This window comes from Pan troglodytes, chromosome 22 (assembly GCF_028858775.2).
Source record: "Pan troglodytes isolate AG18354 chromosome 22, NHGRI_mPanTro3-v2.0_pri, whole genome shotgun sequence".
Classification (NCBI taxonomy): domain Eukaryota; kingdom Metazoa; phylum Chordata; class Mammalia; order Primates; family Hominidae; genus Pan; species Pan troglodytes.
The window spans coordinates 34,610,104-34,624,505 of NC_072420.2; the positions used below are offsets into that span (position 1 = coordinate 34,610,104).

At 44.3% G+C, this 14,402-nt stretch overlaps 1 protein-coding gene across 1 annotated transcript; it reads right to left on the reverse strand.

The window, feature by feature from the left end:
- Positions 1-1,728: 1,728 nt before the first annotated feature.
- Positions 1,729-14,145, reverse strand: ATP5PO (ATP synthase peripheral stalk subunit OSCP). Its single transcript, XM_016947160.3, has 7 exons — positions 14,009-14,145; positions 12,733-12,783; positions 10,570-10,680; positions 7,361-7,490; positions 5,624-5,736; positions 2,211-2,297; positions 1,729-1,915 (listed from the first exon to the last, which is right to left on the reverse strand). The coding sequence occupies exons 1-7, from the start codon at positions 14,042-14,044 to the stop codon at positions 1,802-1,804; spliced, it is 642 nt and encodes a 213-aa protein (XP_016802649.1). The 5' UTR covers positions 14,045-14,145; the 3' UTR covers positions 1,729-1,801.
- Positions 14,146-14,402: the final 257 nt, after the last annotated feature.

Here is a 14,402-nt window from a genome sequence, read left to right on the forward strand (position 1 = left end):
GGCGACATATGAAGGGCCTCATCATTCCCCAAGATTGTATGTGCTTGATCAACAGGAAGCTTGCTGAGTTTGACTCTGAAGGATCTGGGCAGCATCAGCAGCATGAGGCTCCCGCAAAGACGGTTTGTCCATTGGCAGTCACATGTCTGTAGGAGCTGTGATTGTGTGTATGACGCCACCTTCTGCAGAGCAGGCCTCACTGCAGGCAGGAGGCAGGCAGTGAGTCTGGGGGAACCTGGAATGTGGTCATGGTTAGGTTGCAGACTCAGCTGCGCAGACAGAGCTCAATATCCCGTGGCTTTGAAGAGAGGTCTATTTCTTCATGTTTTCAATATCCCGTGGCTTTGAAGAGAGGTCTATTTCTTCATCGTGTTTAACAGCCCAGGGGCAGCAGTAAGGCTTGGCAGGGTGGCTCTGCCCTTGGCATCGCTTGTCATCTTGTCTGCATCTAGCTAGAGGGATGGACTAAGGATTGCTCAAGAGGGCAGTCCAGGAAGGCACACCTCGCTTCCTCTCCTTTCCCATTTGCCAGAACTCAGCACCAAGGTCAGGTGCTGCCAGAGGCTCAAGAATGTGGTCTCTAGCTGAGTAGCCCTAGGCCCACCTAAAAGGTGGCTGAATGGTCTTCGGGCCAGCCAGCAGCCTCAGCACTCCTGGTTCCTGGAAAGGTTGAGGGGCCTCAGCACTCCTGGTTCCTGGAAAGGTTGAGGGGCCACGTGGTGTCTCTGTTGGTTGTCACATTAGGTGATCATGTATTAAAAGCTTTGCCAGGAGGAAGCTGGAGTTGAAGCCAAGCATGAGTGCCAGGAGTGTTGTGCCACATGGAGGGCACGCCAGTCCCAGCACTAGCACATAGGGAGCAGCGCTGGGCCATGTCATTGCTCTGTAGGACTTCTTCGCTGCAATGGTCCTGCCTCTGCCCAACCAGGGGTGGTTCTGGGAAGGGAACTGGTTTGTTGGCCAAAAGTTCTCGGAGGTTGACTAAGGAACAGGCACCTGAGCGGGCTGTTGCGTGGGGAACTCTGTAACTCTATTTTCTCTAGAAGACCAAAAGGTAAAATGTAGTGGAAGAGCTGACCTGGGAACTGGTTTTGGTTAAAAGGTGAATTGGGAGCATCTTAGGGACAAAGTGGGAAGGGGCAGGGGACCTACCTAAGGTAACTTTTGCCCATTTGCTCCAGCAGCGTGTCGGCGCATGGTGTTAGTTATACAGTGGTAAAAACATGGGCTGTAGGGCCTGACGCCAGCTGTCCAGACAGGTGACTCTGAGCACATCTCTAGGGCCCCTCAATCTCTTTCCTCATTTGTAAAGTGGGGTGATGTCTCTCCCACCCGTGTGACAAGGCTGTCATGCAGCTTCAGATGTACATGAAATGGCCTTGAAAGCTACAGAGCAGCCTACAACTAGGTGTGTTCATGTTAGGATCAAGGGCAAGAGGCCTCCCTGGAGGGCTATGGATCAAACACAGATCCGATGATCTAGTAGGGACCAGGAATTCTGAACAAACCCTTAAAGACACGGGATTTTGGCAGGCAGGACCAGATAGACTTTGCTGAGTGACCATGTGTTAGGTGCTGTGTCTAACCAATTAATTCCTAAACATAATCTACTCAAACCAAATTCTCTAGGCCAAAAGGGCTTTTTGGCTTTTATACTCAGGGGATACCAAAAAAGGACATAAAAATAAAGCCTTCTACATTCCAGTTTAAAAGACAGTGAACATAATATGATCTGTTCTGGAAGCTTTTTATTGTTGCTCCAAGTTTAAGAATTTTCACTGATGGCAGAAAACCAACACTTTTAGACAATCTCCCGCATAGCCCTGCCCAGCTTCTGAATCTTGGTCTTGACAGACATGTCAACATATTTCTCGCCAATGCGCACAATCATTCCACCCAAGATTGACGGATCAGTCTACAAAAGAAATAAGACTGGAAATGTGAAAATGCGCTAATCAAATGGGACACACAAAAAAGTGTTTTGAAAGGCTAAACGTGTTACACAAATGTAAGAGGTTATAATTACACCTAGAAAAAGGCAAAAGTAAAACTGCACAGTCAGATAATCATTTAAATTTAAAATAAATACAAAATTTTAACTACAGAAAAATTAGTATAGAGTTAGATCTAATATTTCACTAGTACTTTCTGTAGCCATTTTAAGCTTAAAATAACCTGAGGAAACATACCATAAATAATTTAAAACCTACCTTAGCCTCCAATTTCAATACTTGGCCTTGACTTAGGAAGCTCTTGAGGACAGTTTTTAATTCAGAGAGTGTGGCTTCTTCTAAAGGCTGAAAGGCAAAACCATCCTTTCAATTTAGATAAAGCAAAACAGAAACTTCCAGAGTTAAAATACCCCAGGCCCACATCACCAAGACAGGCCTTGTGAGCTCCTCCCTTTGCTACCTGGGCCCATCATGGAGCTGCTCTGCAGCATTCACTCCTTGTTCACGCTGGAGGTTCAGGGAGCACAGGAAGGCCCTGCCTCACAGCATCACCTGGGCAGCTCCCACTCAGCCATTCAAGGACGGCCTGTAAATGCCACTCCCTCCCTGCCTCTGCTCTGTGTGCTAGCAATACAACTTGGAACTAACAAGGAAAGGCCTTCAAGTTTCTAATGCCTGAAGATGCAGCCCCATCAATGCAGGAGGACACAGGCCTCTCCTGGGTGCAGCCCTGGGGACACGACATGCATCTATCATGTCCTTGGCTGAAAAGTTGCCATTTTAACCTGGTTTTACATCTTCATGTTTCCCTAGCTCTGCTGGCTGTTCATCTCCCCGCATCCACAGCTACCTGGAGCTCTGGCAGGCCACTCCACTCTCTGAACCCCAGTGAGAGAACCTGGAGCAGCTGGCTTTTCCTGAAGTCAGCTCAGCTCCATAACCTACTTTAGAGCAAGCACCTCAAATGTCCAGACTGCACTCTCCTCTCGGCCCCAACTCTTACTCCTGGTTAGTTATGTTATAGTGTTAAGTGTTCTAATGGTGAAAATGAAGAAGGCTGTTAAACCAAAGGCCTTTTTTTTGAGACCGAGTCTCGCTCTGTCACCCAGGCTGGAGTACAGTGGCGAGATCTCGGCTTACTGTAGCCTCCGCCTCCCAGGTTCAAGCGATTCTCCTGCCTCAGCTTCCCAAGTAGCTGGAATTACAGGCGCATGCCACCACACCCGGCTAATTTTTGTATTTTTAGTAGAGATGGGGTTTCACCATGCTGGTCAGGCTGGTCTCGAACTCCTGGCCTTGAGTGATCCACCCGCTTCAGTCTCCCAAAATGCTGGGGTTACAAGCGTGAGCCACCACACCCTGCTAAAAAGGCCTTTTTTTAACTTGTCATAAATCCTACCTCCCTGGCCCCTCCTCTAAGAGCCTAAAAAAATTTGGCAAAAAAATTTATGTCTTTGTAAAGATATAACAATATCCTTTTTTTGGGGGTGGGGGGTGCTGGTGGTGGCCAGAATCTATTCGTGTTCAAAACATGATTTACTGAGACTAAAAGGTTACAGAATTCTGAAATATACATACCCTCCACTGAGACATGTACCAACTTCCGGGTACCTGTCTATGCCAGGCACATTTCATGCCTACTATCTCCCTTCATGTGGGCAACCCCGAAAGGCCACCGGTCATTATGCCCATTTTACATATGAGGGGACGGAGGCTCAGGGTGGGTAAGAAACTCACCTAAGGCCACATCAGCAGGTGAGGACCAGCCCCAATATTTGAAACCAGTCTGTGTATTTCTAAAGCCTGTGCTCTTAGTCACTCATCAAGACATAATGTTTTTCAAACAGTACAGACTCACGCACCCAACAGTATCAACATCAAAAGCATTAGTAACAGTTGGTTCTAAAATCTTTTGCAAAAACAAGCATCCTTTAAAAGAAAATCATGTCCTTGTGGCTGGGCACGGTGGCTCACACCTGTGGTCCCAGCACATTGGGAGGCCAAGGTGGGTGGATTGCCTGAAGTCAGGAGTTCGAGACCAGCCTGGCCAACATGGTGAAACTCCGTCTCTACTAAAAATACACTAAATTAGCCGGGTGTGGTGGCAGGTGCTGTAATCCAGCTACTTGGGAGGCTGAGGCAGGAGAATTGCTTGAACCCGGGAGGCGGAAGTTGCAGTGAGCTAAGATCATGCCACTGCACTCCAGCCTGGGTGACAGAGTGAGACTCAGTCTCAAAAAAGAAAAAAAAAAAAAAAAAAAAAAAAAGAAAATCATGTCTTTGTGTTCACTGAAGAATGGCCTGCACCAGTGCTTCATGATGGGTGACCGTGGGGCAGGTGAATGTCTAATCTGTGCCACACTGTTAGGGATAACTGGTGCAGCCACAGAGGGCTCCCTGCCTATGTCTGAGCTGTAATGATTTGCAGCCAGGCACATGTTTTGGGGGCACCAACTACTGAACTATAAACGTGCAAGTAAGTATGATGTGCTAGGATGCCTCTCCTTGAATCTGTGCTAACTAGAAGGTTAGACTGTCCTTTAAATGCTACATCTATTAATCCAGATGAGGTCAGGTGCTACGAATTCCAAGTCAATCTACCACACTCCCCTGTTTTCCTGTAGGGTAAGCTACACTACATTTGACTGAGTTACATAGGGAAGAAAATACATATTGAAGACAACAACAAAATTAATTCTAGGGAGGCAATGTAGTGTAGTCTAAGGAAAATGGACTTCTAAGAGGCCTTGAGGCCTGTGTTCAAATTCTAGTCCCACCTCGTATGACTTTGGGCAAGCGACTTCATTTCCCTGCATTCGGTTTCCTCATCTGTAAAATGAGGATAATTATACTTCTATCTCACATGAATCTTTTGATACTGAATAACATAATAAAGCACCCAGCATATAGTAGGGTTCAATAAACGGTAGCCAATTATAGCCCACGCTATCAAGTCAAAAAGATACAAAGGCCCAACGGCTCTACTCCTTCCCATTGACCACCACCAAAGATGAAAGGTTAGTAACTCTAGTTTCAGGCCAGGTGTGGTAGCTTACACCTTTATTCCCAGCACTTTAGGAGGCCAAGGCAGGTGGGTCACTTGAGCCCAGAAGTTCGAGACAAGCCTGGAGAACACAGTAAAACCTCCATCACTATAAAAAACACACAAAAATTAGCCGGGTGTGGTGGGGGTACACTGTAATCCCAGCTACTCAGGAAGCTGAGGCAGGAGGATCACCTGAGCCCAGGAGGTTGAGGCTACAGAGGTGTGACTGTGTCACTGCACTCTAGCCTGGGTGACAAAGTGAGACTCTGTCTCAAAAAAATAAACTCTACAATTCTAGTTTCAGGAAACTACTTCAAGTGGTATTCATAAAATAATTCAAACGTATAATAGAGTCTAAACCACTCTTTTCCAACACATTTTGATGTACTTTACATTTAACCCAGGCCTTATGAATAATCACTGGTTACAGAAGCACTAATAAGATAGACGCTGGCTTTTCCAAAGCAAAGGGTCACAGAAGCTGATATAAAAATGAAACAAACATCCCAGGTGACAAGTTACCTTTCCCAATTTCTTGATTTTACCCTGTTTTTCCCTTTTCTTCCTGCAAAAGGTGACACATGTAATATTAAGGCAAACACAGCAGCAACAACTCGTTACTTACAGATGCAGAGGTCACTGTGCAAGGTACCTCTCCGCGATGGACACTCATCATGGTAGAAAAGGCAGAAACGACTCCTTGGGTATTGCTTAATCGACCATTTTCAGCAAGCAAATCTGCCAGAGTGAAGGTGTCTCAGTAACAAGAAACTCACCTGAACAAGTTATTCATGAAGTTGTATACTCAACCCAAAAAACAAACTTAGATTTGTGGCCTTAAAACACCATATACAGGGGCGCATGCCTATAATCCCAACTACTGGAGGCTGAGGTGCAAAGATTGCTTGGGGCCATGAGTTCAAGACCAGCCAAAATAGTGAGATCCCATCTCTACAAAAAAACGTTAGGGCTTGGTGGTGCATGTCTATAGTCCCAGCTACTCAGGAGGCTGAGGCAGGAAGATTGCTTGAGCCTAGGAGTTTAAGGCTGCAGTGTGCTATGACTGTCCTACTTGCACCCCAGCCTGGGCGACAGAGTAAGATCTTGTCTCTTAAAATCACAGTATATTCAATGTTCTTTAACAATGTGAATGGAGGCCAAGTGCAGTGGCTCATGCCTGTAATCCCAGCACTTTGGGAGGCCGAGATGGGCAGAGAGCTTGCGTCCAGGAGTAACATGGGTGAAACCCTGGGTAACATGGTGAAACCCTGCCTCACAAAAAAAAACTAAAAAATTAGCTGGGCACTCAAAAATTAGTGGTGCATGCGCGCAGTTCCAGCTACTCAGGAGGCTGAGGCAGAAGGATCACTTAAGCCCAGGAGGCAGAGGTTGCAGTGAGCTGAGACTGTGCCACTGCACTCCAGCTTGGGTGACAGAAAGGGACACCCAGTCTCAAAAAAAAAAAAAAAAGAATGGAGAAGATACAACTTGTTATTTAAAACGCATATCCAATTTTGTTTTTTTTAAATAGACTGCGCTGACAAGGATTTAAATTAGTAGGTATGGGGGGTTCTCAGCTTGCAATCTGATTTTCATATTTATGTTACAGATTGTATGTTTGGCTACAAATTCAAAGATGATATCATGAACACACTTTCTCTGCAACTTTTATTTTGAGCTGGCTATGAGGATCTGAAAAGCAATCCAGGCTGCATGGTGGCTCATGCCTGTAACCCCAACACTTTGGGAAGCCAAAGCAGGCAGAAGGCTTGAGCCCAGGAGTTCAAGACCAGGCTGGGCAACATGGAGAAACCCCATCTCTACAAGAAAATACAAAAAATTAGCTGGGTGTGGTGGCATGCACCTGTATTCCCAGCTACTAGGGAGGCTGAGGTGGGAGGATCACCTGAGTCTGGGAGGTTGAGGCTGCAGTGAGCTGAGATCGTGCCACTGCACTCCAGCCTGAGTGACAGAGTAAGACTCTGTCTCAAAAAGAGAAAAGCAGTCCAAATGTACCCAAGAATGCAAATGTCTCCAAGGATCAAGGTACAGCCACAGGCCACAAACCATTTTCTTGGTAGGTATCACATTGGCCGCCTCCACAGTTGAAACTACTGACTATACAATTAGACATGCTCAGGTCCTAGTATCCTTTAGACAATGCTCCTCACACTTCAATGTGCAAATGATTCACTCAGGGAGCTGGTTAAGATGCAGACTCTGATTCAGCAGGTTGCTGTGAGGCCTGAGATTCTTCACTGCCAACAGGCTCCCAGGTGATGCTGATGCCGCCCACAGTCCATGGACCACATTTCCAGTCATAGTTTCAAGACACCTCAAATGAAAAAGTTCTAATACTCACTGATCAGGTTGGTGGTGAGGGGAGAGAACCTCTCTTTGGCTGTGATGTCATTTAGGCTTTTCACTTTAATGGAACGCTTCACATAGGGATTCAAAACAGAAGCAGCCACTTTGGGTTCCTTCAGGATTTGCTGAAAGCATCAAAAAATAATTTCTTAAATTTTTTAGAGCACAAATGAAGGATGTGCCATGCACACACTTTCTTTCTTTCTTTTTTGGAGACAACGTCTTGCTCCGTCGCTCAGGCTGGAGTGCAGTGGCGCAATCTTGGCTCACACAACCTCCGCATCCCGGGTTCAAGCGATTATCCTGCCTCAGCCTCCCGAATAGTTGCACCACCATGTCCGGCTAATTTTTGTATTTTTAGTAGAAACGGGGTTTCGCCATGTTGGCCAGGCTGGTCTTAAACTCCTGACCTCGAGTGATCCACCCACCTCGGCCTCCCAAAGTGCTGCGATTACAGGCATGAGCCACTGTGCCCGGCCATACAAACACTTTCTTATGAATTAAATATTTTATGAATTAAATTAGCACTGCCGAAGAACATATGAAAAAAAGATTATAATCAAACAATTTTCTGACAGCCTTTCAGAATACACTGTGCACTGCACCAGGATTTTATATAGAATGATGTTCCTCAAAAAAATTTAAAAATACTGTACGAAGTTTCTTAAATTTGTTTTTGCTTTTCAAGAAAGAGTATAAAACACTAAACAGCCAAACCTTCATTAGACTGCATACTTTAATGTATTTAAGAGAGGAGTCGTCTGGTTTTCTAGCAGTGCTATTTCTAGAGTGCAGACCTCACAACTGTGCTCTGACCACAGAGGCCTCCGCACCGCTCCCTTGGAGGGGCCCTGCCTCTTACAGAGTCCAGGGAACCCAGCAGATTCTGTGAGGCCTCTGGTGCTGCCAGAGTGGCCCCAAAGAGTCTGGGAGACAGAGTGGACAATAAAACAGGAGCACAACCATCATGGGAAACAATGTTCTTCTCATTTTGTTGTATCACAATGTCTGAATTCAGTGACCAAGTGCAGCTTCCAGCATGTTGCTCCAGAGTTCCAACAAACCAACAGCAGTTTCCAGTTCAGCACCTTCAGTTAACACACCTCTCTATGCTTTTCAATTACGCTCCTAGCACCTCCTCCCAGGCTCCTGGCCAGAATCCTGCCTCTGATCCAGGATACTGGTCAGATACTATCATCCAATGCTAACATTTCCACTTGAGTGACCCCACAGAAATGGCATTTTTCCATTAAAAATGCAGGAATATACAGATTTAAAGCATTCTGGAATTTGGGTTACCTAGTTTTTCATGTTTATCTGTGTCTCCTGCATCATCCAGAGGACAGTGCGTATCCTTGTATCATCCTTCCCTCTTAGTGCCAAAACCCTGCTAATATTCAGTGTCTTAAGGTAATTGCCTCCCTTTTTCTCCATGTCTTGACTGACTTCCAGGCTTTAGACAAACTCTATTCTAATATCCACAATCCAAGTAATTCTCTCCATTGTAAACATGATTGTTTCCGTTTAAAATGGGCATAACTGACAAGTAGCAGACAATAACCATCACCTCCAAAAATGCCTGTGTGAGACCCCGTCTGTTCCTGCATGCCCTTCCCCCAAATGTCTCCAACAATAGGGCTGGGCTCCTGGGCTCTGAGAGAATCATAAGAGTTTATCACACCAGCTAAGACCTTAAGCATTATCTGCAGAGATAAATGGATCAAGGAAGGAATATGGAGCTAAAATTATTCTGCCTGTTAAGACGGAAGTTCCAATAGAAGCTCAAGTGAAAAATGAATAAAACATAAACAGTACAGAACAGTAATACTTACAGACTATACATACGATGATTAATATAGAACGTAAGTATTATTACTCTATACAACTGGCCTATGAATTGTTTTTTCTAAACAATAAAAACTTGCAGATATGTGAATTAAAGAATGAAGAATCTTAAAATGAAGAAAAAACCAAACTTCCTCTGAAGAGGCTATATACCAGACTGCGTCTCCCTCACCTTTTTTAATGCAGACCTTACTGCCAGTGGTGGCGCTAGAAAATCAAAGAAGGAAGCAACAGAATGTGTAGAAACTTGTTAACTAGAAAATTCGGTGAAAACGAAAGCAGACATTCTCCTATTCAGTTACAATGTAGGCTTCTGGTAATACGGTTTATTTATTCTGCTTTTCATGTTTAAAAAAAAAAAGTAAAAAACATCTTGCAGCAGCCTCACAGTCTTTGCCTGTCAGTCCTCTACTACTACTGGGAAGCCCATGCCCCTTTACTAACTCTGCTGCCCAGCGTGCCCCACCCTGTTATTCTTCCCTCACATTTTGGGAACAAAATAATTAAGAGGTTTACCAAAACAATGAAAAGGTCTACATGGTTACTTCTGGGGTTCTGGCAATTGCAAAGGCATCTCTACCAAATGAAAACAACCTGTAAGACATATCTGAGCCTCCTCTGATTCTACAAGCATAGAATATGGCAATTAAAACCTGAGGAAAAGGTTTCATGAAAACAAATTCTCAGTAAAACCAAATCACAATATATTCTAAACACCTAGCCCATAAGCATAGGTATTTTTTTTTTTTTTTTTTTTGAGACGGAGTCTCGTACCGTCCGGGGCTGGAGTGCAATGGCGCGATCTCGGCTCACTGCAACCTCGGCTTCCCAGGTTCAAGCAATTCTGCCTCAGCCTCCGGAGTAGCTGGGATTACAGGTGTTCACTACCACGTCCCGCTAATTTTTTGTGTTTTTTAGTAGAGATGGGGTTTCACTATGTCAGCTAGGCTGGTCTTGAACTCATGACCTCCTGATCTGCCTGCCTCAGCCTCCCAAAGTACTGGGATTACAGGCGTGAGCACTGTGCCCAGTTATAAGCATAGATTTTTAAAGGTAGCTTTTAAATTCTCTTCTGAAATAGCAATTTTCCTAAATTATCATCCATTTTAATCTTATATTTCTACCTTTTCTTAGCCCCTAATCTTGGTTCCTAATATTAATATCCTTATATGTATCTGTTTGTTCTTTTTATATGTCTTATTATAAAAACCCAATATTATTACTAAAAATGTGTTTACAGACAATGGCTTTTTCCCAGTTTTTTCTTGTAGGATACACCTCATTAGGAATGCACAAACAACCAAAGGAAAAAATATACAAACAGGAACTTCATATGTAATGAATAGGAAAGCTACTTACTGCTACTCTCAACAACTCCTTTTCTACTTGCTCCAGCTTATTCTGTTTTGATGCAGCAGAATAAAGAGCTGTGGCATAGCGACCTTCAATACCGTATACCTGAACAGGAGGCTTTAAAAAAAAGGTGAAATAGGAGAGGAAGGAAAAAGGAAAATCAGTTAATAGTATACTCTCAAGAGCAGAATTTAAAATTTATATTTTAAAAAATGTATCTCTTTAACACAAAACAGTTTAAATATGTCATTCAAGAGCTGTCCTAAATGGCAATTTGCAAATAAATTAGCGATGTTTCCTTGGTCAGGTCACTCAATCTTTGAGCCTCCAATTCCTCATCTGTAAAATGAGGGGCTTAGTAGGCATTGTCTAAAGTCCCTTCCAGGTTTACATACCTTTATCAATTACTTGTACTTTAATTTTGAGATAAGCTTATGTTTCCTTTGAACTCAGTAACTATTTAGTTTCAAGTATGGGAGGTTGTGAACACTGATAGACAGTTTCGAGTATGTTAGAGCTAGGAAAACAGGTGTTTATGAAGCACACAAGTATACTTTTATACATTTCATACTAACACTACACATTTTCCCTTACATAGCCTCCCTATCGATGTTCAGTGTAACAGAGCCCTTTGGCAGTTTACAAAAAAGCCTGATGCTTGAATTATTTTTCACAATAAACTATAGACTTTTTTTCTACCATCAATGTATGACTACATGTTCTTAGTGGTGCTGTATGGTTGTAGTGGGAAAGCTCAGGCTTGGATGAGAAAGATTTAGTTCCAGTCCAGCTCTAGGACTAAGCTGAGTAACCTCAGGTAAATTTTCCCAGGGCCTCAGTTTCCCCTTTTGTAAAATGGGAAGACCAGTTACTCCTTAACACTGTTATGAAGTTTTAAGGTCTCACATGAAGGACGAAATGATTTTGATCATTTGATTTGAGATTTAGGGCTGGTAATGAGGACGGGACAGGATAATTATTTTCCTAAATTCCACCTGATTTGGGTTCATTAAGGACATAGACCTGGTATTATGATCTTTCCTTTACACGATTTTTCCAAGGGGCGGACTGGCTCACTGTTGATTTGGTGGGGAAAAGCGTGGGTAGTATAGTCTGCCCAGCACATCTTAGAAAAGTTCCTGCTCCTTGACAGTTGAACCAATTCTCTATCACACAGGAACTTTCTTTAATCAAATAAAGAATTTCAAAATAACCCATAGAAATGGAATCAGACTTCATGTTCCAACAGGGTTGTTTCCAGCTGTTAGCCATGTATCATTTCAGGGGGCCTTCTGGGGAACTTCATTTATTATGTGTCACTAATAGTCCTCTTTATCCGGGGTCAACTGGATTACTTCTGGTTTGAAAAGAAAGGGACTGGCAACTCCCTGAAATAGTGAGCCTCCTTGGTGCCTACTGGAAAGAAAGGGTGTGAAGAGTATGAATATTTCTCACCAGAATGGAACATGGAGAACTGCATTAGAAACCAAGGTACCTTGATATTTTTTTTTTTTTCGAGACAGAGTCTTGCTCTATTGCTCAGGCTGGAGTGCAGTGGCATGATCTCTGCTCACTACAACCTCCGCCTCCCGGGCTCAAGCAATTCTCCTACCTCAGCCTCCCGAGTGGCTGGGATTATAGGCATGCGCCACTATGCCTAGCTAATCTTTGTATTCTTAGTAGAGATGGGGTTTCATCATGTCGGCCAGGCTGGTCTCAAACTCCTGACCTCGTGATCTGCCCGCCTCGGCCTCCCAACGTGCTGGGATTACAGGCGTGAGCCACCGCGCCCAGCCCGGTACCTTGACTTTAATATCGTCTCCTGTAATAACTTCCTGTGATAACTTGGGCATGTCACTTTGTTAAACCTGTTTCTTTCATTAAAAAAAAAAAAGTAAGTAAATGCTAGCTTGCCTATTTTAGAGGGTTAATGGAAAAACAAATGATTAAAAAGTTTTCATATTTAAAGATTATGCATGGGCCTGTCAAAAAGCAAATACTCAACACCATTCCTTTCCCCACCCTCTGCACACAGCACATTTTGGGAACCACAAGTCACGCAAAAAGGTTTAGATAGTAACTACACAAAAATCCACGCCCTGACTGTACTGCTGTTTGACTCACACTTTCGCGTACTTTATCATTACAGAAGAATATAAATTAACATACCCTCACAAGCTTGGCAAATGGTCTGACCACAGAGGTACTGAAGCATCGCACCTTCAAAGCAATAAAGGAAAATAGATCAAACAAAATTACTTGAAGGATTTCTGCATTTAACTCAATAACAACAAAAAATTTTAAATAACCTTAAAATCATTAGTTTTGTCTCTTTGTATATTCACATATTACATGAGGGTGAGCTACTTACTATTACTAAGGGGTAAACTTACCCAATGAGGATTATGCCAAGTTGCTCGGGAAATCACCTTCCCACGAACCTCCTAGTTTGCTAGGAATGGACCGAGGCTAGCATACCCGTAAGAGAGAAAAACACTAACTTCCAAGGAGTGCATGTTTCAAAAATATTTAACCAAAATTTTGGCGTTTCTATTAACAGACCCTTGAGCAGATCATTTGCAACAGACGTACCCTCCTCGGAATCCAAATGCTATGTGAAAATAAAGATGAATTTTTTGAGTACTGCCGCAGTTTGATCTGACAAGAAGCCTTAGTTCTGAGAGACAGTATCCTGCCCATCAAAAGACAGAGCTGGAATACACAGTTTAAAAATCACCTGCAAGCGCACAGGTCACAGATCACAGGTCACCTTCAAATACTCCAGCTATGGAACGTGTTTTATCAAAACTGCTTGTGAGGATTAACACTTTTTAATGCTTATGAAAAAATTACCTAAGATGCCAGGAAGGGGTCATGATATGTAAAGCACCATGGTGAGATGCAGCACAAACAGCATAACATTTTTTCAAACTCGATCTTCTGGGTGATTCCGTGGGTTCAAATCTCAATTCTACCACTTACTGACTGAGCAGCCAAAGACTCATTTAAACTTTTCGGCCTCATTTTATTTATAAAACTGTGAAATGTGTTTTACAAATATTCCTTAGCATTACTAGTAAGTGATCTCTGACAGGTTTTACCACAATGGCAAAGGAAGCTGATTTGGGGGCTAGTCCATGCCCCTTCCCCGGAATTCAGCGAAGGGCAGACCCCCTCTCCTGCGCCCCTCAGGCTAGCAGCTTCCAGGGGCTGTGCTCGGAAGACGCCAAGGTTACGGCACGCGCAGCCCCGCGCCTACTGCCCCGTAGGCATCCCGGGGGACAAACGCTGGGTCGTCCTGAGTCGCTCCCACTCGCCAGGTCCCATAACCTTGAAGACTGCCAGACTTCCCCAGCCGAAGCATCGCACCCTGGTGCTCGAGGTTTGGTACCGGTCATCCCAGGAGGGATCCTCCCACTGGCTCTCAGGACCACCTTTCTCTCACCTGCCGGGAAAGCCCGGACACTGCTGGGGCAGCCATCTTCTCCCGGGCGGCTGTAGGTCAAACCCGAGTGGGAAGAGAGAAACGCGCAAGGGCGCACGCGCGCGTTGGCGTAACCGCTAGGTTCTCTGGGAAGTGTAGGCGTAGGGCGTCAGGCCGCAGGCGCAGAGACCTCCGTCGGGCTGGGAGTTGTAGTTCTTAGCAGTGGTAAGGGCTGGACCCTCGGGGTGGAGCCACAGGGCTTCGACTGCATCTGAAAATGAAGTCATTGTTACTGGCCAAGCGGCCCTCACTGTAGAATGGATTTGCTGTCCCCAGTTTTAAAATTTACATTTAGATAAATATGGTGGCATTTGTTCCATTTCACAGTTATTACCAGCGTCACTGGCTTCTTTAC